We start from the raw sequence: 27,082 nt of genomic DNA, 5'->3' as shown, positions 1-27,082 counted from the left end.
ATTTCAGTATTATTTTATGTTTTTTGTGTTTGTCCCCCGCTCACCAGTATCAAAGGAGGATCCCTAGTCCATTGCAGGTCTTATCTAGCTGTTTACATATGGAAGGAAAGTGTTTGAAACGATTATCTGGTGTGAGTGCTGTGCTAGCCAAAGGGCATGGATATGTATGGTGACAAGATACATGTTCAATGCCATCGGACACAACGTATGCTACGGACACGTGTCAGATTTCTTAGAAATTTTACGGACGTCATTTCCCGGAATTTATATGGTCATATAAGCTTGGCATTATTAAATCTTCTATCTATGTAAATGTACATGAGCTTTGGGAAATAAGACAACATTACGTCCATCTATCCTCAAGCACTTCACATGGAAATCCGTATCAGGACGAAGATCTTATCGGCTAAGATTTCCTGAAAGTTGTTCATGGTTGCATAACTGTGAAGTTACATAACATTCAAGTCATATAACTTTGACATTGCACAACGTGCAATCATATATGTGAGTTTAAGAGCTATTAGACACAAGCGAACAATTAATACATCTTATTCAATCACTATCGCTATCTAGACGAGTTCATCAGCTTCGATTTCCTGAAACTTGTTCATGGCTGTATAACCGCGACGTTATATAACATTCAAACGAGTAAATGAAAATCTCTCTCAGAGTGGTAGCAGATTTGTAAGCCCACGTGAAATCAAATTAGCCACTTTGATAAGTAGGTTAAAAGCAATACAGATTAAAGCATTTGCAGCTGTGTACGACACGTGCTTTTAAAACTATTGTCAATGACAACCGTTGCGGTAGTTAAGTGCTAATTTCAAACATCAAGTAATGTGTAAGTGTGTAAGTGCCCACTCAATAAAGTTAAACATGCCCCACTTTGTACTATAGGTCTGGAGTGCAAAACACGGCCGAATTTCAATCCAAACCTTTTAGTATTGATTTAGCTAAGCCGCTTGTGCTACAAGAATGCAGTTTTAGAAAATTGGAACGCCTCCGCATTGCCAACATTGCCATTGAAACGTACGTCTAACAATATTCATTCAACATGATTCATATATATCAATTCAAAACGTATTGTTTTACTATTTCATCTTTTAATTTGTTTCTATTCCTTTTTTAGATTTCTTATTATTTTTTCTCCATGTTTCCCCTAATGCACAGCCTCCAGACAAAGACTTTTCCCTCAAATAACCTTTAAAAGCAAACAAACCAAAAAATAAAGCTGTCTACTAATCCGGATTTTCTTTAAAGTCCTCCTTTTGTATGCCGTGATCTTGCCCTTTAACTTGTTATACGGGGAGTAGCGGTGCTAATGGTGCTGAACTATTCCCGTTCCTTACCTTCCTTTGGTGCGGGATAAGACGTAATCAACCCCTGATTTAAGAAGAAAGGTCAAGTGTGACTTTGGACCACGATATACACCAACCTTTCACTCAAGTGCAACCCGAAAACATTTGTGGTGGCTTAAAATCACATTTTGCGGGCGGAATAGGTTCAGCCACTTACGTTTGCAAAGTGGTTTGGGGTTAAGTTACTTCGTTGACGTCTTAAATAATGTCTCAGATTTCTTCTTATGAAAGGTCATAGGTGCAGGATCACTGCTGTCGCTGACGTGCAGGCGTGTGTATTGTAAACCGTTATTGAATTCATGAAAAGGCGACTTTCAATTTTTCAATGAATGGCGTGGTGATTGCCGTGACATTTAGTGTCTTTTTTGTGTTGGGGAGGGGGGTATTTTTATAACCCGTTTCTGGATATTGTTTGTTTTGCCGTATAAAGGCGACACAACACTGACAAATTCACCCTTTCAGATCTACCTAACACTTCTACTTATGTGAAATGTCATATGTGAAGTACGTTCAATGACACTAAGTTCACTGCTTCAACTTCGTCACCAGTTACTCGATATATAGAATATTGAGATGACATTATCATAAAAATATTCCTACTGAATATTTGTTAATCATGTTTCAATTGAACTAAACAATTTGTGGGTAAAAGAAGTAAAATAGTATTATCTATGCCTATATTGACGCAATTTAGCTGTTATTGCACTCTATACTAGATTTTTATATTTCTAGAATGTTAGATTTTTTTTTCATTTCTAAAACATAAGATAACAAGACCGGAATGAACATTTTGTCCGAATTTTACCTATACGTGAACCGAAAAAGACATATGGCCTTCGGTAATTTGTAAATTATTGTTTCATGTCCGAACAAATCCACCCGACGTCAAAACACGCTCATTAAAACTCATAAGTCGATTTGCTTCGAATGTGACTGTAACTAATAATGCCCTTGGGGGATTACCTGAAGATGATACACAGAATGGAGTTGTTCGGATTTCAAAGTCCGTACGATAGCACTAGTCTGTGATGATTGTGTGTTCTTTGAGATTATACCATGCTTTGATGGTGGCTCTCGTATAACCTTTGATCGAGTATACCGAGCTATGTACAGTTTGATGTGCTTTAACGCATACTGCCGTCGCATCGTGTGCTTTTAGTGTGGCTTGGGTTTAAATTGTATGCTTGTGAGGCCATCCAGAGGCAGAATTTTATTGGACCTTTGGGATCAAATAAGGAGCATATTCTGTTTTATTGATATTAATTTGGTTTGTCGGATGCTATGGCTACTGTATGCATTGTAAACCAGAGGCAGAGCGCAATTCAGGCAACCAGTAGTTAGCTGCAATGATGTCGTGTATTGCATTGTATTGTACTGTATTGTATTGTGTTGTATTGTATTGTATTGTATCATATTACATTATATTACATTATATTATATTGAAAAATAAACCAGTCTCACATAATCAAAGACGACATCATTTGGAAATTTCTGAGGGACCCTACCGATCTTTTAATCTGGAGAGACAGGATATAAATGGGAACAGAAAAGAAAACATAAAAGACTTGCCGCGTGTCTGGATTTGTAGAGCGTGAATAGATAATTTTACAACCATCAACGGAGATTAATCTAACAATCGATATCCGTACAATCTGTGTTTGGAGTTTGCCGAATGTAGTGCATATAGTTATTCTTTTGATAATGGGAAATGTTCCCTTTCGTTTCTCAACTCTGGTATAAAAAAAGTATGACATATGTAAAACATGCCGTTGCGCAATGCCCAATCGGCAACGCCCCTGTAGTTAGATTAAAAGCAGGGTCACAAATTGGCTCGCTTGTCAGCGGTGAATCAGCCGGTGTGATGTAGTGCGCCGTCCCAGGGAGCCGGCGTCCCACCTTATTACGCATACGTGAGTAGGCACGTAGCAGCAGCTGGTAATCCCGTACGCCGTAGTCGTTATTCTACCATTTGCTTCGCTCGTATCAACAGCCAGCGCTGAAGCTGTCCAGGAAGTCCTATCGAGACAATCTTCGTCTCTGCTGTAGATCTATTCTTATGGCGCTCTGCAGTCGATAAAAGAAGCCGTACTCTTGCCAAAATGAGTTCTGCTGTCCATGCAAGCTCTGCGAGCTTAACTGTAGGTCAAAATATGACTTTGAACGGAACATTTAAACCAGCGGACTCTACGAACACGTCCTTCGGGGAGGAAGTGTTGTTCCTCCCGCCGCTACATCTCGCCACCGTCGTGATCAGTGCCGTTCTTCTCATCCTTGCCGTGCTGCTTGGTACGGCTGGGAACACGCTGGTTCTGATTTCCTTCGTTCGCAACCGTGCTCTACGAACTGCTACTAACGCCATGGTGGTCAACTTGTCGGCGGCGGACCTGCTGGCCTGCACCGCCGCCGTGCCGCTGGGTTTGGCGGTGGTGTTAGCGAGCACAGCCAGCACACCGCTACCCAGTCAGCTCTGCCATATCCAGACCTTCTTCTCAACCCTGTGTAACCTGGTGACGCTACTGATGCTAGTAGGGATCAGCGTGGACAGATGGCTCAACATCACATACCCCTTCACAAGGTAGGACCAGCTCCCTGTCATAAAAAATACACATCATCAAACAAGTGTCTCTGTTCTATCAGCTTTTCTCCATTGGGAGCCCAGTTTGCTCACTTAAGCTACGTTGTCACTTATTTGCAAATTTAAAACCACATTTAACAATTAGTGCTAGAAGTACAGATGGCAATGGTAATTGGGAACATTTTCGTTGCTTTTACATCTATTCATTCCATCTTTGAGTGCTCTCTCGAATTGATTTATCTGTTTCGCAGTTGAATATGTGCTATGATTATTTGTTTTCTATGTTCTGTATGCGTGCTTTGTTTCTGAAAATTGATAAATACACTGCTTTGACAATACAAACTATATGGTACATGCAGAACATCATTCGTGAAATTGGACCATGTACCCTCGGGAAATTAGAGGGGGACATGATTACCAATAAGATGAACTTCAGCCAATTATTGCTTGACTGTATGTCAACTGAAATCATGACCCTGAAATACACCCTGCGGTGTTATGAGATTTTCATCTGGTGTGTGTGTGTGATGAATCGAAGCCGACATCGATCTTGTGTAGACGGTGAAGCTGTGACCATGTTAGCTTCAGTTCCGCTCGCTTACTCGCGCCTTCATGGCTGGTGCGAACTCGTGAAGCTCACGCGACCTGCATTAAGCACTACCCTACTTTCATGTACTCCGGATTTTATCAAAGACTCGGTGCGATCTGCGTCAAAGGAACGCTGCGAGAGTATACAACGACATGGTTGCATGTACTGTAGACGTGCGCTTGTACATGCCGCACACGGGAATAAACTTATGATTTTTCGGGCGAGACTAAAATGTGTACTGGCAATGTCTGTGATTAAGAATTGCATAGCGCAAACACTGTCCCACGACCTCTTATGAATAAATCATAAACTGAAGATTAAGGATTTAAAATGTCACAAGTAGTAACCTCCGGCAGTGTAAAATATGGGGGTTGGAAGTTATGGTTCAGATGCAACACAAAATGGGTGGTGTTTCATAGGATTTACATTTGCATGAATTAGGTTTATGGAAACAAAGCTTTCGAGCAAATACAAGGTTAAGGAATGGACGCTATCCCTACACATGTCAAAGATAACTGATGTCCTAGATGCTAGGTTCTTTAATGTTCTTCTTTACACATTTTACAAGATTTCACCACGGCTTTAAATTGTATCCTTTTTGTTAAAAGATAACCCGTGTCTTTTTTTTAATGTATACTGTTTTAATGGGTTTTCATACCTGGAATAAAGAAATAATGTAGTTAGATGCTAGGCTCTTTAATGTCCATCTTTACATATCATTTTTTTTGATTGGATCCTTTTCTCTAGGTAGAAGATAACTTGTGTCTTGGATGCTAGGCTCTTTGATGTTCTTATTTTCACATAAAAGATTTCACTCCGTGTCCTTTTAGTTGAATCTTTGTTCTCTGTCATGAAAAACGTGTAAGCTTACATCTGACGAAGCTCATAATTAGAAACAGCTTCATAAGTAAGCGTGCGTTCCGGCTCTTTGTGTGATGGCAGATGTTTTAGTAAGCCTTCGGGCCTTTATCCAATCACTTCTATTGTATATTCTGATTGCCGACTGCTACAAGACGCGACCTGCGAATGAAAAACAAGACAACAAAACGCGGCATACACAGTTCATCAAATTTTAAGTCTTTGATCATGAAACATCTAGGTACTCCCACAATGTAGGTAATCCTACAATTCCCCAAATGGTACTGAGATAGTGTACGCAAAAAATAGTGACTCAAGCAACTGGATAAAATTTTGAAACAGTCAGACGTTTCTGAGAGCATCCGCTATCTTTCTTAAGTCACTGACGAAAGATAGCGGATGCTGTCTGAAACGTCTGACTGTTTCGAAATTTTATCCAGTTGCTTGAGTAACTATTTTTGGCGTATCCTATTACCTGGATATCTTACCTTCATCAACGTACTGAAATAACGTTTTATAATTAGCTGTTAATGCATTAGTTGATTCTGTGCAGTCCGTGACAATTGAGCTCGGCTATAAAATGATATGATTGTGATATTCATGTATATAGCTAATCCTACATTCTTGGCGATCCTCCAATTCCTAAAATACTGAAAACATATTTTAGCTGTTAATGCAAGAGTTGATCTCGCTGTCCATGACTCGAGAGCAAAGCTATGATGATGCATGTTGGTAATCCTATGGTATTAACTCTTCACGGTGACCACGCAACGCCTGTAATACCGTTTTAGTGAGTAGGCGTGAGTTCCCTGCTGATGCATGAATGGAACATGGACTGATTGGAAGATTACATGATGGAATATTACTCACATGGACATCAAATGACAACAGCTATATATCTGCGTTAGAGTTTACATGTGGATTTTCCCCTGGATTCCTTTAGCAAAGCAAACAATCATGCCTCTAACGGGCCACGAAGCACATTTACAGGCTGATGTGCATGGACAAAGATTGTCCGTTGTAAAATATAACACTCATTAAAGACCCACTATGTAGTTTTAGGCCAATACAGAAAGTAGATTTTCCTACTGTTTCTTTGCATAGCAAGCTTTATCAACTCTATAGAATTGCTTACCGATATTCAGGAAGGGAGGTTACAACATTACTGCACCATACAAACAACTTTAAAAAACTGTTATCCTCCATCTAAAACAACACACAGTGTGAAACTAACACATGGCCACACATGGCTTCTGTACTTCTTATCAGGCTGACCGCCCAGTGGGGTGCCTGTTTACAGTTCACCAGTTTCTGTAAAAAATCATCCTTACCAGAGTTCTTGCAATTTTAAGGGAAAATGACCACACTTTATTGATACCCTTCAAAGTAGACTCTCTAGAATAGATTAATAGCTGTATTCTACCCTCTTGGAAAAAGATATGAGTGTTTCCAAAGTAGAAGAGCTTCATGGCATCTGGCAGTCTAAAGTGTGCCTAAGTGATTAGACCACCATGGGGGTCCTCCAGCGCACTGGGATGTTGTTGTTTATCTACTATTGAGGTGGTGTCCGGGAGTTTTTGTTTTGCTTTTGTACAGTTCACAAATACCAAAAATAGACGAAATAATGAAGAACATTGAGATTTGTTCACAAGAATATTTTCAATTTTTGCGCCAAAATCCTACATAGTGGGCCTTTAAACTTGTTAGATTGAACAAACAGCCGTTTGAACGACAGCTGTGAAGTCACCCCCAATTTTCCGGAGGGAGACATCAAGTTTGTTCCATTTGGCTACTAGACATTCGAGTAGCCTGATTAAATCGCGCTTATAGAGCTGCCCAACTACGGAGAGCCTATCACAGCCTCGGATTGCGGAGATTGCGTTACACAGACTACTGGACGAGGAATGGAAGACATGGCACATGTTGACGTTTCACATTAAAACAAGCATATAGCATAGAATTAGTCTGAAGTACAGTACTGCTGCAGAAAGTTCAATTTACGAAATTTTATTTCATTTTCTGTAAGATCTTACGATTATAAATTTATGTGTAAGTCATAGATACATGACATAGATTTTCAAAAAGAAGCACGAACTACAGCTCGGTGTCGCTGTTAATAGATCCAGCAGTGTGAAACAGAACCAGTCTGAAGTGTTCTGAGGAAGGTGACAGACGGTCACTGAGACGCCGGCTTGAATAAAACATTTGCTGGTGTGCAAAGTACTTTGCTATTCAATGACTTACCAACCTGATGAAAGTACTGACGGATGAAATACGTGCTACGGTTTGAAATTCTAGTTGATAGGACCACCGTGGTTTGATATTATATCATAAAGAAAGCTAAAAAAAGACAAGAGTGGAACACCTACTGCGGTCCCTCCACTTTGATTACCATAATTCAGACAGCGCTCTTACCAAGGTGTTCGTCTCCATCTGCAATAGCGCTATGCTTCACGTCTTCCATCAACAACGTCAATCAAACAAAGATTTCAGACAACCGTCGTGGGAGACTGGGGTTGACCTACACTTGAAGCCGCAGCAAAATAAAAGCTTTTATCCGGAAATCTGTCTTGACTCCTACATGCGTACTTCGTACCTTAGGGAACGTAGCGTTGGTCAACACTAAAGGCCAACTCTCTCCACCGATCCATCAAGCTCAGCCGCGAAGCGACAAGTTTTGGTGAGGTGGCACAGATGGTTTGCACGGCGCTGCTGGAAACAAACATTGCCAGACTTAAGTGGCAATTACATCTACTCTGGCACGTCGTAAGCACTTGTTTCAGAATAATGCTGTACGGTAGCGATGCTACATGCGTATATTACATGTAAGAAAACGTACCTAGATGTGATTCCTCCGTGATGGAAGTGATTTTTTTAAAGTTTGTGTATGGACCTGTGTGTGTGTGTGCTTGTGTATGCATGTGTGTGTGCTTGTGTGTGTGCGTGTTTGTGTGTGTGTGCTCGCATGTGTGCATGTGTGCGCGTATGTGTGCGTATGTGTGTGTATGTTTCTGCCCTACTTTAGCCAGCATAACTAAAACCCTACGTAGAGATTGTGATTATACTTTAGTATATACCATATATTGATGTAGTAGTATTGAGAATATGAAGGTCAAGGTCTATTTTGGGGCTTCCTTGCGGATTTCCTCGGTACTGCTAAGTAATTTTCCGGACATGTTTTGGTCTTGATGTTTTGGGGTCGGAAACATACACCCTCTAGCAGCTCGTTGGATAGCTAATATATATTAAGTGGGAGAGGCACAGAATACAAAAATGCAGCTGACGATAATGCTATCCTACAATTGCACCATGTAATGCATATCCTGTGGTGATCACTCGAAAAAACAATGACTTTTCTCTACCTTGATTTTTCATATAATACAGAAATTCAATACAAATTTCAGTACTGCTGCGATCTGACTTTATGCCGACCGAAAACGAAAAGAGTAACGACCGTTGTTCACATTTTCCTAGCCAAATGTCAAGGCGGACTATATACTGGCGCAACCCGACTGGTTTCACATTGAGCATCCTGCCATGTCGTATTAACATCATCCTATCAACTTTGTTATTAGCGAGCCGGGAATTTGTCTGTATCATATTTGGATTTTCTCTCTTTGAACTGACGGTGGAGATGCTATACAACAGGTGATTTGATGAAATTTGAGTTCGTCCGAACTCGTGGATATAAAGCAGCTATAATTATAAAACATATAAATTATACGTTTAAATGTATAAATTAGATATATGTTTAAATGTATAAATAGATTTAAATGGATTTAAATGTATAAAGTATCCAAATTATATGGTTATGTAGTTAATCTAGGTATATTTCTATCTGCTGTATTCCTTTTTTTTCATAAATGGATTTTCTTTCTCTTGGAACTGACAGCTGGTAAACTATGTAACAACTTTATTGCCATTCCCGTGCACTTGGATCCAATATCGGTATTGCGGTGGATATGAAATGGCTGTCATCATTGAATTATATACTTCGTTTATTTAGGTTTCTGTCTACTGCATTCTACCAGTTTATAAATGGCAATCTAATCATAATCATTTATCATTGCACTTAGGTTTAGTGATATTAGCTGGGTGGTGTCCCGGTGTGCGCTATGACTGTGCGTGGCGGTAGTAATGAGGTGCACCCGCCAATACCTTGCTAACAAATTACGTGTACCTAATCAGATTTAACACAAACTCCAGTTGTCAGGAGTCGTGTTAATGGTAATTGGGATGCATTACGTGTTTCGCCAGATATGATTTGCCAATATGGGAAACAAAAGGGCACATCATACGTACATCAGAGAGAACTTATTACCAGTACAAGCAACGCAACTAAACGCGTGTGCGTCAGTGAGCACTATTGGGGGAGCCGCTCACGTGTAAGACGTAACAAGTACACGAGTGTGGCCCTTACACTAGGACGGACATCCAGCCCCTTAATAAGGATGATAGCTAAAGACCAGTAGGAGAGAGATGAGTTGTGAGTGTCTGGAGAGGGTTTTAATGATGTCGCTCGTCAGGGGTCCAATTATCTCAAACATAAAGTTTGCACCTGAAGCTCTCTGCGTGTCATATTATAAAATCTTATCCAAAATGATATTACCGACTCACACAAGCAGTTGTGACTTCGAAGAAATTTTGGAGGTAGTAGTACATGTAGTAACACCGTAGTCAATAGTACTGTTCTATCACTATACCCTTCTGTACTATAGGTACACACGATTTTTTGAAGGTAGTGGTGATGGTGGTAATGTTACGGCAATTAATAGACCGATCCCAAGGCCACGCCCCCTGTTCGATTTCGAACACCTCCGTCAAAAACAGGGTTTGACGGACCGAACATGGCCGCCGCGGCTAGGTTGAAAATACTGCCACTGACTTCGGTTTAGCTTTTGTGGCACTGAAACGCTTTCAGAGCGGCCCATATAAGAATGCTACGTCTTCTTTGTTGAAGGCAGTATCCACCGGGTAGAGTTGTTTAAGGAGGGGATAGGTGTAGTTGGGTGAGAGCGTAATGTTTTCGGTCAATGTTAAAGCAGTAAGCGCCGCATAGCTTTCCGTTGTCGGTGGGCATCAGCGCCCAGTTTTTGACAAGCAGCCGATGCACGTGTAAAACAGGGTTCATATATCTGTGACAGGGTTCCCACTGTATTGACTGCATGCATAACAGCTGCATGGTGTTTAGTAACTAAGAATTAAAATGCATCATTGTACTTCCCTGTTCACCTTCAAGTTAACCAGTTTCACACACCAGTAACTGAAGATACGAAACTCTTCGCTAGCGGACTTTGTAGTAGTCAGCATGTGGTACAAGCTTCCTCTCCTTGAGTGCCCGATCTATTTTCTTTTTAAATTCGTTTTTGTTCTGAGCATGCATTCAACCAAAACAGTGGAAAACCTGTCCCAGATATACTTACCCTACTTTACACGTGCCATTTCTGCCCCGCCAACGCTATTTTTGACGGAGGTGGGCTGAATAGAACAGGGGGTTCTATGGGTCTTCTATTCATTCGATATGGTGTTTGACAGGATCGGTCTATTAACTCATTACCAACATCTCAAGGTATGAGTAATTTATATATGAATTCTATATACATGTCTTAAGAATGTGAATTTATTGCCATAGTGATAAATGAATGACGTTTCTACCAATGGATTCTGCGTGTACTTATTTTAAAAGAGCTTTAGGTAAGGGACCTTACTATTGAAATATTTAATTTATGAATTGTTCAATAAAAACAACTGTTACAGCACTAATCTTAATTTCTGGCCATGATCTATATCTGCCCTTTGAAAAAAGTGCGCGATCTTCCGAGTATATTACGATATGTGTCACAGAAATGGTGGCGCGTTTTGCGTCATGTAGGCGGTAATGCTCTTATCTTAATCTGAAATGTACGTGGTAACGGAAGGACTTAGCTGTCCAGGTCCAGGATGTAGGAATCTACCCACAGGCACCATGCTAAGACTAAGCAGAACGTTATAATTCTGGGACAGACGAAGCTTCCCCGGGGCCCATAGATAGTACCTCTAATGTGTGTAAGAGGATTGGGCAAGTCCTTTGTTTCTAAATTGTGAGTTATTGGCCTAAAGATACAAGAGGCAAAGATTAGATGTATTTTGAATGCCTACAATTAGCGGAAAGATAGGTAGCATTTGTGCCGTTTTAAAATAACGGCTGTACGGGCAATGCAGTCGAATTGTATTTGGTAATCGTTTTATTTTCAGTTAAGATTCTAAACTTAACCCCAAACGTCAGGATCTTTTCTTCGTCTATTTTCAGGGGCCTGCTTTTGACACCTTCAATATCACTTGCATGGTCCAACGCCGATCCCCTGAATTCCTAAATATAGAGCGTGCTAAGTGCAAATATCCGTAGAAGGCGTTTCCTCTTACTTGGCTAATAGAAAATATAAAAATAGCTCGTAACTAAAACTAAGCGGATTTTCAAGAATAACGTAACCTTCAGGGGGCACGTATGTTTGCACTGTATATGTTATCTGCCATCTACTCTTCACAGAGTTCGGAAGAGCTTTGGCAATACTGCACTTTAATTACATTTCCAGGTTCTATCTATAATCTCGCCAAAGAAAGCTTTAGTATAATTATGGTCCACTATTGTTGGCCTTGCGGGGTGTCTCTGTGGTGTAGTGGTCTGCGCCTTCTGCCTCTCACCACATCTGGTTCAAATTACTTGGACCAGAAGGACTGGGGTTCAAGCCCCAGGTAGGACACCTCTGGTACATACTTCTGAAACAGTATGGAAGTTAAACACACTTCACTGCCAGTGGACTAGCCCCCTGCTACAGTGATTTCACCACAGTGTGGCCCAGGGCTATGAAACGGAGATGGACACCGCCCTATACATCAATAATGGTGTGGGAGGATTTTTTAAAACTAATTGTTGGCCTTGGGGTGTTTGCCACGGTTTTGTCCATAACCCAGCGGTCCAGGTTTTGAATCCTGCCTCCGATGTTGTACTCTTGAGGAAGGCTCTCTATACGATTTTCCTCACTCCACCCAGGTGTAAAAATGGGTACCTGACACATGGGGTCAACCTTCCCATAACAAAGCACTGCCCATACGGCCTCAAAAAGACTATGGAACTACCTTTACCACCATCAAAACAACACCACACCTTCTAACTCAAAAACCACAACCAACTACGTGTAAATATGGCGTTGAAAAGTAATGAAATTTGAATCAAACCATTACCTGTTACCATGTATTCTAAATGTACCGAGCGAGCTTATGAACGTATAGAACGTATAGAACTTTGAATATGACAAGCTCAACATGGTGTGCAATGTCATTTTACCCGAAATCGACCCACAAAAACTACATCTTTAACATTTGCTTTTTCTTTCCATTCTAGTTCCTTCATGAATTCCTCAAAGCAGTTTCCCCGTCAGAAGCTTGAGGGAACGTTACATATGCACCTCTGTTGTGTAACTAACCCACCGTTAAATCTGATTCGGCACCTCAACAAATGCCCGCAGCAGCACACACGCAAAAGAGAAACATTTCAAACGCGTGATTTTATCTCCTGTTGGCCTCACATGACTAACAAGTCTGGCAATTTTATCGACCTTGCGCTATTTCATGGGGAAGTACGGAACAAGATAAGACGGGTTCCGGCTGGGCTAAAGGCGATAAACGGTTGGTTTGATGATATGTCCGGGTTGAGGTGAACAGTCTGGATTTCGTACAGGTTCATGCTATGATCATATTCCAAAAGCGGGGCCCGGCCGGGCTGTTTGCGAGAAGGACAGGTATGATGTTAAAGAGAGCAAAATACTTGTGACGTTGAGAAATTGGGCATAATTTGTGTATATTTCTTGATATACACTTTTATTTTTGAGTCTCCTCAAACAGCCCGGCCGGGCCCCGGCTTGGAAATGTGCCCATAGCATTACCCAGAACCGTCTGGAAACTCCCGTAGCTTCTATATAACATTTCTTTTCTTTAGCTAGGAAGCACGCTGGTTTAAACCCTTGCGGGGTTATATCGAAGACTTTAGAAATTGTACTTGTATCATGTTTTGGGATGCTTAGCCATCAATTATTAATGTCATATTTCTGTCCCCATCATAAGATGGCACACGAGCTGTGCCTCTAATATTTACAAGTTTCATAAGACTCTCAGTAGATTCACCACTTCAACCATGCAGAAGAATGACGTTCTGTCGGCATAGGCTAGCAGGCGTTCACTTCATATGTTGAAAGCCTTCTCTCTGTCAAAATGAAAGAAACATAAAGACCACACCATCTCAGCCTAAAGTACGTTTTCTGTTAGTAAGCCTTTTCTTTAAGCATTCTACCCGATAACCTTCATGATAATTCACCATATCCAAGGTGGGGTAGCTTTATCACTCAGACTGAAAACTGCATGACATGATGGATACAAACGACATGCGATACCTTTAAAGAATGACGTTCTTTTAACTTTGATGTAACTTCCTCTTGACTATGATTTGTGCTTGGTATTTGCCGTTGCCTCTTTGCCTTATACAGTGGTTGGCACTTTATGTATAGGCAACACTTCATCAGAACCTATTCTAAACAAGAATCCGGTTAAAAGATTCAGCAACTATACATCATTTGAATGGGAAAGCAAAGTTTAGATGATCGTTTCTCTTTAGGTTTAGGAACTTCACATCATTTCTCCAAAATCTACCTTTAACCCTCAAACACCCGAGTGGGGTCATTTTTGACCCCAGGCGTGGATTTTGACGTGCTATTTGAACATGTTTGATCTGAAAAAAATTCCTTCCGTGATTTTGTCAGTAGACATCTTTTCTAACCTCTCATAATTTTCTAGGGAGATGGGCACAATAATGTTGACGTTATATAGGAAAGTCTGTGTTGAGTCCGCTGGGGTCATTTTTGACCCCAGCCAAAATCATGTGCTGTTGTTGAGACCTGCCCTCTGTTACTCCTGAACTACGTATTGTATGACCACCAAATTTTTAGAGGATGATGCACATGTAAATTAGTATTACCATAACAAATTTCATGTCATAATGACGTAATATGACGTCATTATGACGCAATTTTATGGGATTCTATCCGCCATCTTGGATTTTGGCGGATGACGTCATCAAATCAGCATGAAATATCGATGTTGAATCATAAAAGTTACATTGGATTATATAAGATGATAATAATGTAAGAAAATACATTTGGCGTACCAACAAAGCCTCGAAACGTCATTGTTTGAACTGAAATTAGCAGATTTTGTAAAATATGCCTGTCAAAAACCCGTTGCCATGGCAACACGAAAAACGATGAACTTACTTTATAAATTTGAAATTTTTGTTAAGGACATTTTATAAAAAGGCACCAAGTTTGGTGCCTCTCGCTTAAGCCGTTCATTAGTGATGCAACATGAAATTTGGCGTGGGCCTCAAAAATCCCCTCCCGGTATAAATAGGAATAGTTCAAGAAGTGGTCCTTCTGATATTTTTGCATAAATTATGATAATGAACGGGAATTATTCATGTCTAAAGATGCCAAAACATTCCTCTTACATTGATGAATCAATGTATGGATAACAATCAGCGAAAAAAGTGAAAAGGGAGGTTTTACTGAACAAAACATTTTGGGGTCATTTTTGACCCCGCTCAGTCATTTTAGTCGCAAAAATAGGTTCGGGTGTTTGAGGGTTAAATCATTGACACACTGACAGGAAATTACCTGCAAAACACGGCATTCACCGTTGTCGCCAATATAGCAAACCGTTTCAAATCCATGATCTTTTCTTTGAGCCTCCCATATGTTAGTATCGTTCGTGGCAACGCAATATTTCCAGAGCAAAATCCTGCACCGCTGATGGGGTTTTGGGAGAAACTTAACGCCAGTAAGATTTATCATGGTTATTCCTCAATAGAATGACAGCGACAGGGCTGCCTTCTTCTGGGAGGTGTGAAAGACAGTTGTCTGTGTCCCACGTGGAGAGCATAGCACTTTTCTCGACACTAGATGTAAATTGCTAGAACCTTTATTGCACCCAAGGTGTCATCAGATATTACCAATACCCGACAGTACTGTATGTATCTGACGCATGCCGTGAACTGACTGGTGAAGCACACAATCTGAAATTGAATCTTAAAGATGAAGTCTGTCTTGTCCCGAAAGGGCGTCAACACTTACCACTTAAGAATTTCTTAAGAAGACAAAACGACAGAAGTATAAGTCTGTGAAGATGTCTTAGTGACTGTCTTAAAGAAAGTAAATGAAATGTTGAATTTGAAAGACAACCAAGTAAATTGAACTTGATTTAAAAAGACAAATCAAGTAGATAATATTTCGATGATATGATATTGGTCTGTGTAGTTTCTAACTATATAAGTACTTTTTCTCAGTATTACTTTTTGCATTCATACACATCAATTTGGTGCCTTTAGCGTATCCCATGAAAAAAGAAACTGATTTGGACCACCAAATTCACAATTGATGCATGAACGAAAAAAAAACGAACTTTCCCAAGGGAATGTCTTGAACATATATCCTCCAGTCCGCCGAAATAACAAACATCGATCTTTTCCTTGGCCCCTGTCATTCTCTCCTTGTAGCGCAGAACTTGAGTGTACTCGAGGGAGACATACACTCTATGTATAGCCAAGCTACAAATGTATTAGGTCAAGCTTCATGAAAGAAGACAGGAACTGAACTAGATGGATGTACCTATTATCCGCTAACAATTCACCGGTGATTGGTTTCATCTCTGCTCCAGCATTCAAACTCATTCAAACAGCAGGGAATCCATTCATAGAAACCGCACGGCTTTATGAATGGAGTACGGCACCATATGTATTTCTTTTCTATTTCCTCTTTCGTGTTCAATTGCTTCGTTTGGGGATTCTGTCGATGAAAGAAGTATGACATATAAGTGGATGTTGCACAACAGTCTGTGAATAATAAGAATGTTAAAAAGTGAGAAAACTGGAACCACCTTAAACCCCAAACTTCTGATTCTTTAGATCCTGAAATGCATGTTTTATGGCGACGTCGATAATGTGCTAGTAAAGAAAACAATATCAAGCTTTAGCTACCTCTAGGGGAACATACAGATAGCGAGTTTTATTCTGACAAGTAGGTGCATATTCTTTGTCTATATTAGTTGCAGCTTTGTCCCTGTGGTCTCTACAGATGCCACAAGTGTATAATATTTCCCGGTACCCTATCTTGACAGGGGTAGCGTTACATTCTTTCAGGTGTCGTTACAAAACAGAGATTACAAGAAAGGATTTCGTGAGAAACTGTACAGCTCATATATTCTACCTTAATGATAAATAGATGTAAGATTAGGAGTATCATAGCAATAGCTTTCTTATCAGCCAATAAGGATCGCCTGAAGCTATGATATGTTTTATTTGAATGACTGCTACAAGGGAGCATATCATCTTTTGGTGAGTCAGATGTGAAACACAATGAAACAGTTCAGTGAGGCACTTCTTAGATGTTTGTCAGATAGTAACTTTGACTACCCAAGCGTTAGCTTGTTGATATTATCTTAGATAATACGTATAGACTTGGCGTCCGTATTTCAATCATTATCGCATATCGTTTATCTTAGCCTGGAATGCGATGGCATCAGTGCTTCTTTGAAGACAATTAGATAAAGATGAAGTTTTGATGGATGTGATATTCAAAATATAGGGATCATCATAGCTGTTAAAGACTCACATTGAGCTGTTGTTGCTGGCTGGCCAAGGGTGATTCAGCAGTCTCGTCATCAATATCAAGTGCCTGCTCCCGATTGGTCAACCCATTCTGGCTATATTATAATGAATTATACCGGGTTTTTTCTACCACTAACTTTCCAAACAAAGACATCCTAAATCAGAATCAAAATTAACTCAAACGCATTATTGCTGCAACGTGTGGAAAGATACAGCACAGATGCAATACTTTTTATCCATCCAACGCCACTCAAGAAAATTGTAACGTGATAATCCCAACGGTTTGGTTCCCTTCAACCTTACATCCTCTTTCTAATAGAGCTCCTAATACGGGCACATTAGGGACACAGTAGCATGCACAAAGGGTGCACAGGTACAAATCCCGATTCTATCAGCTACCACCTACGCAGTGGAGTAAGATAATGGTCCTAGTATCGACCTCTCAGATGGCTGTTTTCGTCAAAATGACCACTTTGACACAATTGGAACACATCATGCTTTCAACGCTAATTTCGGACTATTTAGCGGAATTACACGGGTAGCTTGTGCGCGTGTGCCAACTGTCATACAGAAGTACTTGTTGACTATAGTGAGGAAAATACCCGGAAGACGACTGGCAGCTCCGTCTGTGCTGATCGCCATGATTTGAGACCGTTAGCGGGAGACACGAACCAATAAGGGTTGTATGAGCAACGTACTGACCCTTCTCACACGAACCCTTACCTCGCCGTCCTCGCTTTCGTGCAAGCTCACGCGTGTTCTCGCCACGCTGTGATCTCGCGGGAGCACATCTAAAGATGGCGCTGGTGATTGAAATGGGATGTGCGTCACAGTTTGGACGTCTCGACTAGACCGCCTGTTGGGACAGAGATTGTGAAAATTGGATTTTAAAACTCTGAACAGCAATTGGTGCAATCAGGGGATCGATCAAGGCAACCGTGACCCTAATGGGAACATTTTCTTTCGTATCCGCCATTCACTAATTGTTATTAATTGTGTTAAGGAGCTACCACCGTGAGACGAAATGAACGCAATGGTAGCAATGCAAAAGCTCACATAAAGCTCACATAAAGAAATCTATAATCTGCTTAGGTTGACCAACAAACATGACTTATAGTATGCTTCTAGCTGTGCCATTTCTATTCTGTGTTCGCGTAGTTTTCGAGAAAAAGACAAGCTTCAATTTCCCAATCAAATATAACAGTTTTAAACTAATTGTATCCAATGCACGTTTTAAGTCTTTTGAAGCTGCCTGAACTGAGCGGTTAGCATATGATTTCTGAAAGAAAATGTGCCTGTAATGGATGGTACTATGTGAAGATGAAGGTGTAATGTACAGATAGCTTCTTTTCTGATATGTTTTATTTGCGACATAAACCGTGATATTGTCTAGACGTCTGTACAGTCATAGAACCATTTCAAGGTCTTTTACCGAGTTCCTTTGACATTTAGACAAGACAATTATTGAAACTTTACATCTTACGATGCTAAATAAACCCCCAGGTGTTTGCTCGTCCTTCAAACCTAAGAGCTTCAGATATATGGTGACATTAACCATCCTTTCTTGCGTTACCGGCATAACTCCTGAGGCGACCGTTGTCATGCATCCGCCCAACAATATTGCGACGCGGTATCACTTAAATCATCTCTAGTTCTTATGTTTTCGAACATAATTTACGTGCCCTTTGCTTCATGCTTAATTGTCGAAACATCCCGCTATACGTACAAAGAAAGCCTCGTGAAATCACACGGTATTGGTTAGGCACTGGTGCTTTGAAAATATTGCTTTGAGCTCTCTTTTTACTGTCGAAAGTAAAATCGGTAGGAACGACCCTGAGTCAACAATCAACACGACATCTGGCGCCAGAAAAACGCGATGTAGCGTGCCTCCTTGGGCAGACTCACTTCAAGATGTCATTATTATACATATATCCGTCTGGAACAGAGGGACATAATCTCCAAGCAAATCTACAAGTGGTAAGAGAGATTCCATGGGCCGAAACAGTAGCCATTGGCCACCGGGGATCTGCGGCATAACACATTAGACAAGCTCATGATGAACAGACAGGGGAGGGGCGATCTTTTCTGATACTTGTTCTGCTCCTCTTCGTGTCTTCTTAAGGGCCCTGTCACACCTGTGCGTATATGCAAGTCCGCATGAGTTGCGTATTAACAACTTTTTGTTTTAGGTTAATGTTAAGTTTGCCGCCAAAGAAGTCATTTCTTTGGTTAGATAACTAGGCTGCACAACGGTAGGTCAAATTAAGTAGAAAACAACTTCTTCCCTGCAAACTTTACATAAACCAAAAAAATGATCATGAGCAACTCATACGCACTTGAATGTACGCACAAGTGTGACAGGGCCTTAACGTCAACAGGAAATGGGCAATGGATACCGTTGCGGCTCATGGACACTGTGTTGCCCTAGGAAGATCTGCTTGGATTTTAAGAGGGACGGGCATTGCCTGGCCAGTCAGAAATCGTATAGAGCCTGTTGTTCTCCCTGAAGGATAGTGTTACCCTACAGAAATAAGCTACAGGGAACGACGTACCAACAAGTGGCCGAAAACTACGCCCAACCGGCTGTTACAAACTTCTGACTCTACAGAAAAAAATGCAATCGATTTTTCACAGGTCGATGCTGAAGCAATCTTTCCTCACTTTGCTTACGTCAGCATTTCGTCCCCAGAGTCTTACCCCTCTTTTCACAATCCATTTCAATGATTACTTTACACCTCGGGGGGCCTGCTCCCACCTTCTATCTATATTGGATTTCTGGTCTTCGCTTCATAGTTAAGTAAAAGGGCAATTGCTTCTCAGCCACTGGTGGTTGGATGCATTATTGGACACCCTTGCATAGCTTCTTTCAAGGCAATAGTCAATGAGGATATCTTCTGACAAATGTTAGAAAAGGGTATCTAGCAATTAACATTATCTGTGTGAAAACGACTGGATATGTTTGACCAGGGCTCTTAAGAGATACAGATATAGGCAGTAAATCGATACAAGAAGGCGTATTAAGGAAGCGCGTGGTTCTGATGTGTCACCATGGTTCCTAAATAAGGACAAGAATTCTAAAGATGGCAATAAAAGTGTTGTATTAGGTTTGATGATGACGACTTTGTCAGGAATCTCTTTACATGTCACTCCTTCTGGTGTAGTATTTTGTCTCCAAAACTGGAAATAATCGCCAAAATGTTGCCTAGTGTTGCCATTCAAAATAACTTTCTAAACATGTTTTAGTCATTTTGTAACACCTTTGAAGTGTTTATCTGTGGCCAAAAGACGACCAGTAAAGCATGGGTTGAACTACAGCTCTGATACTAAGGACCAAAACAAGTTAAACATATGTTACAAATCTCAGGTTTTCAACGTTTTCGTGCGGCACAGCGACGTCTCTTTTGGGCTTTGTGAATATCGCTAGGCAACATAATGAGAAAGGTAGCTTTGGAGATTAATAAAAACAATTGATCGGTTCGATCATACAATGGAGCCATTTGACATCTCTATTCTGTGACTCTAATACCGAATATAAATTTGTGTGTACGTAGTTTTGTTGTTGCCTTACACTTTCTAACAATTGCATTTTTTCTCCCTCAGTTGTGACAGTAAGACGATCAGAGTTGGGGTGTGCATCTGCTTCTCTTGGATCGCCGGCCTTACCGTGGCCATCGCCGAAGCCGTTTTACCGACCACGTCACACTTCCACGAGCGGTGCCTGGGGCGTGGTCTGGGGCGGCAGGCGGACGCCATCCCCCTGCAGACGTACAGTGTGGTGCCCGTGGGGCTGGTGGCGCTCTTTGTGGTGACGGTCTGCTACGCTCTGATCGTCAGGGCAGTCAGGTAACACTACTAAAATCTCATATTGATATGTGTTTTTGTTTATTTTACTTTGTTTGCACAAACAATACAGAATTGTGGAAGACAAAACTAAACCACATGAAGTATCATTCCTTGAATTGATGAAACATAGGATATAATTAAACATAAGTCATTTCAAAGCCATTGCAAGTCCATGATATCATTCATAAATCCGCGGGGTACATCAAGACAGCGGCATAAAAAACTTACAAATATCTCCCAATGAAGCATCAGTAATCCCTAACGTCTTCACACTTAGAAAAATTACCTACATGTTTAAGACATTGTTGAGAAGACTTTTTTTTTAAATTCATTTTGCAAAATAACAAATAAACAGAATAATAATACAATAATGCAACACATATACCACAGATCCAACAAATTAAAGACTAATATCAAGAATCAAAAAAATACCAGCCAACTAACACAACACTAACACAGGAGAGAAATCAGTGATAAAACTTTTTTTACAGTAATCAAATAACTTAATATAAATCAAGAATGAGAAAAAGTTGAGAAGACTTTGATGACATTCTTTTTCATGGAGCGGTCTTGAAACTATGAAAATTGACGTTATATCATCGTTCCTTAATCTGATGAAGAAAGTGAACATAAATAGATTTATAAGACTCGGGATATAAACATTGGAGTAAATTATGTTTTTATCAAAGACATATTAGATAATGATACTAAAGTCATTTTACTTTCATTTCAATTGGTTCATTGAAGCAATTGTAATGACGCGAGCCAAATTTACGGCTGAGCAAATGATATTTTGATCATATCAATCATTTTGGTCTTTCTGAATAATCCATTGATGTGCTTGTTAAGACTTACTTTGCGTCATGCGGAAAGGGATTTATATTCCAATTAAGGTGATCCTTTACGCATAGATGGCAATAGTTCCTGTGATGTTGAGTTGATTAATGTTGTCATTAGATGAATCACCAGTATCTATGGTAATCTACTTAGCTGATCAAGATGGAAATGGTTATGGGAAAGGCTAAAGATGACGGTTAAACGCACCGGAGATGTGACAAAGGCAACCATGTATTCTCGAAAGTATGTGTTTGATATCAATTGTATTTGGCAGCAATATTTCCGAACAAAGGTCCTCAGATAATGATAGCATTTGAGGACATCTACCTTCGTTGGTAGAGATGTTCAAACGAAGAGTTTGCAGTGGTCTTCTTACACTTATATCTGAAATTTTTCATTGCAACATTTATTTATGATACACGTGGAGACATACTCAAGTCATTCACATATTTTCATACCACCACCAAAAACAAAGTGAAAAGCAAAATGAAATTTGAAACTAACAAAGCAAACAAAACACATTTAAGAGAAGTATCTAATAGTATGTACAAAGGTTTGTCCAGACCATGAAGTGTCTGGTAATCGCAGCTAATACATTAAGGGTGATGTTGAGAAAGAAGCTTTCATGAAAGCCTTTGGCATCTGTAAAAAATATTTGGACATAGATGTATCAAATTTGTGAACAGTGCTTTTCTAGACTTGAAGGTTGAGTCTGCTTTTTCTTGAATGTAGAAGTAAGATTTTTGATATTTGTTATATTCCAGGATCCACATGAAGCGCCGTCTGACACGTCTCCGCCCACGCCGCCCTGTCATCTTCGTCCAAGCGGCACCAGAGAACACCGCTCTCGACAACAAGTCATTGCCGAACGACTGCAGCGTTGTCATCGTCCCTGCCACCCCCTCCATCTTCTCTCCCTCCGCTATCAGTGGACACAGTGAAGCCTTTACGTTTGCGTCCCCCGCCAGCTCCCCCGGTCCAGGTTTTTCCAGTGGAACATCGTCTCAAATCACTCTACAGACGCCCATAGCCTCTCCGTGTAACTCCCGCCTCTCATCGCCCGTCCCTCCCAGCCCTATGACCACCCTTCCCTCACCCATCCCTCCCAGCCCTATGGCTTCTTACTACTCAAGCTCAACCTGTACACCAAACACAACATCTTCACCATGTATGCCAGATACAGACATAGAAGAACTGACTGAAGATTCGACTCCGCAACAAGCCCCAAGCAGACAACACTTCCTCTTTGATCACGAAAACATCATGGCGCACCAACATGTCCGCCCAGTACATGGCCACGAACAAAGGCATCCTGGGAAATTCCTGGCAATCCCTGAAGATCAGGAGGGAGATCGGCCGGAGACGCCCACGCATGGACACGAGTTTCACACGTTCGGAAATTTTCTATCCGTGCCAACCCCAACCGTCTTTCGAGAAAGGGACAAAAAATCGCCACACTCGGCTACAGAAGGATACGAACTGGAAAACATGAGCGAATCGCCCTCGCCAACTGTCGTATCAAAGACGCAAACGGACATTCCGAAATCACCGAGGCGGTCGTCTATGTCTGCCCTTCACTGCCACCGCTCCTTCTTCAAGCGGAGAGTCAGTTGGACACACGCTGACAGCTATGACCTGAGTCAAGAGGGCAATGCCCCCGTACCCGGCATCAACCACACCTGTCACCCAGTTGTTGAACACCCCGCTGACCAGGTATCACGACGAAAACTGAGCTGGACACTGCCCGACCTAACCAAAAGATTCCGTGTGCGACCTAACTCGAACAGTGACGAAGAAAAAGGCAAGTCCTCCGATGACGACAATGCAACTGTCCCAAAGACCACAGTCAGCCGGATCGACCTGCATACGGAAACTGTTCGGTACTACCGAGACGACGACACATCCCTTCCTGATGTCACTTGTCCACCATCACTAGATTCAAACGGGCAGAAGTCGATAACGCCGGTTACAGACAGGCCGGCAACCGGTGCGGCATCCAGCACCTCACGGGACGGTAAAACGTCTTCTGGTGGCAACAGGAGGAGAAGAACGCGTCTTGCCGATCGCTCTCCCAGCCAGAGAATACCAGATGCCATGGACAAGTCTGCCGCCATCCGGTCAGTCTACATCATCCTGGCGTTCATCGTTGCCTGGATACCGTTGCCCGTGGCGATGCTGATTGAGTACCTCGTGGACAGCCCCGTTGTGTACAACTTTGAGACGATCGCCTATGTGCTGATGTTGAGCACAAGGGTCGTACACCCGTTGTTGTACGCTTGCTTTCATAAAGGCTTCAGGACTGAATTCCGACGCAGCTTAAGAGGCCTTAAATGCAAGAGGGAAACAACATAAACTGTACAACATGTTTTTTAGAAAATCTATTCTATGATTTTGAAAGGCTGTCTTTAAAGTCTGCCGGCAACAAACACATAGAGTGTGAGGCATAGAGAATAAATGAAAAGCCTCGATCTATTAAACAACACCAAGTAACCTGAAACAAATTTTGCTATAAATACTTGATACACTGAAGTACTCATAAGTAAACTGAACATTTTCTGAAAAATTGCTTATCCTGAAAGCTTATCTAAAATACATAGTTTTATTTTCATTTTCTATCATTTGCTTGTTTTGCTAAGAACAGAAGGAGTAGGTTTGACGGATTCAAAGAACATGAAATGTAATAAGATATTTGATATTTGTGAATCTTATGTACCAGCCTCAGAGTTTGTCGATAAATCTATATTTGATACGATAAGCCACAATTCTAAAGACTTTTCCATCGCTTAAGGGTTGCCGCGTCTGAAATTTTGAAACTCTTTTTATTGAAATAACATTTGATAACTTTGAACCTTAATGACGTGAATAAGGGCACGAGTTATACTGAACATTGTTACTGAAGATTTGAATTTTTTGTCATTTTCACTTAATTCAGAAAAACAAATGGCTTTTAGACTTACAACTCATGATACTTCACATTCTTTACTTCATACTGATCCACTTGTTTATAATGTGTATTGGGATGTACATACAATCGTGAAATGGTTGTGTCTTTCCCCTGACCTCAGCGGCATAACTGATTGAATTGACAATGGAGTTTCTCCAGCAATAGTTTATTGACATTTAGGTGCCAAAAGAAGCAGAATCAGTATTTGTTTTGTCATGAATTTATAAAAGTGTGTTAGATATTTTCTTCATTTGATATAAGTGAAATCAAAGCAATACACAAGAAACTGTAAATGTGAAGAATGATTTTTTTTTCTATTTTCAGACGCTCACGCGTGCCTTGTGTGCGTTCCTTGATACCGCACATTGGCTCTCAGAATATGTGATATGACTTGTTAATAGTACCCAAGAAAACAGAAGCTGGCCTAGTCAGCTTGTCTGTCTTATGACAGAGTGTAGTTATACGTTGGAAACAAACGGAAAATGCACATGAAAACCTGCATTGTCTCCAAGCATATCTACCGGTGGCAAGATGCTAGCAGTATTCACGGGCCAATACAAAATCCATCCGGCCACCAGTAGATCAGCTTGGAGATTCTACCTGCAGGCTGGTTTGCCTATCGTGGTTTCTCACGAGACTTTGCGAGACATTAAACGCCGATTACAGGTTTCAATTTTGAAATAAGAAAACACAGTTTTTTCTGAAGCTCAAATTTCCAGACGTCCCTTGCTTGCTGTGGTGAGTCAGACAAACACCGATTATGGGCCATTGTTGCCAGACTACTAGTGAATTTTCATGTAAAAAGGTATGCTTTGTAATTATGTACAATAAGATCAAAACGCATATGAAATTGGATATTGATATGGTAAATGTTGATATGAAAAAATTCAAAGAATTTTACCGATTTCTATGTTTCTCTAATCAAACGTAAAGAACGATGAATTATGGTATATTTACATAACCTACACATATTCCCAATGCAATAACAAGCTTTGTTAGATTTGTTTTGGTTTTTCTTTGGATAAACTTGATCTTGAGATTTAGGGTGAGCTAGGGACAAGGTGATAAGCGTGTGCTTTAGAAATTGAATTAATTTTATGATACGAAAAGTAGCTTTTTTGGACAGGACCCCTTTTCATTTAATAGAGACTGTTGAGTGACCCATGACCTAAAAAATAGAATATAATCCATGATGTTAGATTACGATTTGAAAGAAAATAAATACACAAAATGCACTTCTTTATCAGTGAAGATATCGTTTGTCACGCAACTGTCGCTGCCTCAGTGGAAATGGAGTATTCACAATCTGTATTACGTTTTTGACTATGAAAATGGCAAAGAACTCATTCAAATTGAATCAAGCACAATTATTCATCAATATATGGTCAACTGGAACATATCAAACAACACTGTAACAATAATGTAGATGATAGACAATACCTGACTGTTTAGTACCATATCGCACCAATTTTGCACAAAGTGTATGTTTTATATCGTTTGTTTTGGTATTTTCTGTGTTTCTAAAACAACTGGTCATTTTTGTAAGAGATTCTATTCACAAGCCGTAAGAACAGGACAATGTACAAATAACCATGTACAGCGTTGCCTCTGAAATATTAGTAATAAAAGTTATCACTAATGTATCACTTTGACTTAAGCTACAATAAAATAAACCAGAAATGGTTCTGAAACTGTTATGATCTGATGTTATAATTTTTATGATCTCTTGTTATGATCATTACATCTAGATTATAAGATTATAAGATTTCAAAGTTTTCGCCCCTGAACGAAGACTATTGAGCTGAAGCAATGGAAAAATAACATGATTGGAAAACGATGAAAATGCAATGATATCAGTTGTAGTTGTAGCAAACTAATATAGTAGTCGCCCTATTTACATTTCAGCGTTTTTGTGAGTCTCACTTTTATAAATGGCAGTTTATAAAGGTATCTTCTGTTGCCTATCTCTTGAATAAAAACTAGTTACAAAAGGTGGCGTCGTGTGGCGTAACGGCTAGAACATTCGGCCGTCAAACAAGGGAACCCGAGTTCGATCCCGGCTTGCCCCCAGACATGCGCCCAGACATGCGCCCAGACGTTGTGCCCTTGGGAAAAGCACTTAACACAGATTTCCTCATTTCTCTCAGGTGTAGTCTTTGTAAATGAGTACCTAGCTTCGGTTAGGGACGTCCCTAGGATAGGACGTTAAATGTAGGTCCCGTGTTTTGGGAGAGCCACACCCCGCGCACGCTAAAGAACCCACCGCACCATTCGAAAAAGAGTAGGAGCATGCCCCGGTGTGCGATGGTCCAAACCTTAGAGTCTGGTCTGGGTTTACATCTTGAAAAGGTGATAGTCACCTGTTATGTCAATCCTTCCACAAATGTGG

General features: G+C 40.6%; 1 protein-coding gene across 1 annotated transcript; it reads left to right on the top strand.

The window, feature by feature from the left end:
- The first annotated feature begins 2,824 nt into the window (after window positions 1-2,824).
- Window positions 2,825-26,390, top strand: LOC136446363 (uncharacterized). Its single transcript, XM_066444708.1, has 3 exons — window positions 2,825-3,933; window positions 20,670-20,912; window positions 22,514-26,390. Exons 1-3 carry the CDS (start codon window positions 3,458-3,460, stop codon window positions 24,099-24,101), a joined length of 2,307 nt encoding a protein of 768 aa, XP_066300805.1. The 5' UTR covers window positions 2,825-3,457; the 3' UTR covers window positions 24,102-26,390.
- The last annotated feature ends 692 nt before the right edge of the window (window positions 26,391-27,082 follow it).

Source organism: Branchiostoma lanceolatum, chromosome 1, assembly GCF_035083965.1.
Source record: "Branchiostoma lanceolatum isolate klBraLanc5 chromosome 1, klBraLanc5.hap2, whole genome shotgun sequence".
NCBI classification, from domain to species: domain Eukaryota; kingdom Metazoa; phylum Chordata; class Leptocardii; order Amphioxiformes; family Branchiostomatidae; genus Branchiostoma; species Branchiostoma lanceolatum.
This window is presented reverse-complemented; position numbering and strand designations above follow the sequence as displayed.

What these genes read in the sequence shown, in the direction of transcription:
- LOC136446363 (XM_066444708.1), top strand. Translation starts at nt 3,458, where the DNA reads ATGAGTTCTGCTGTCCATGCAAGCTCTGCGAGCTTAACTGTAGGTCAA. An exon ending in ATCACATACCCCTTCACAAG is followed by an intron (nt 3,934 to 20,669) that starts GTAGGACCAGCT and finishes TTTCTCCCTCAG; the next exon opens with TTGTGACAGTAAGACGATCA. An exon ending in CTGATCGTCAGGGCAGTCAG is followed by an intron (nt 20,913 to 22,513) that starts GTAACACTACTA and finishes GTTATATTCCAG; the next exon opens with GATCCACATGAAGCGCCGTC.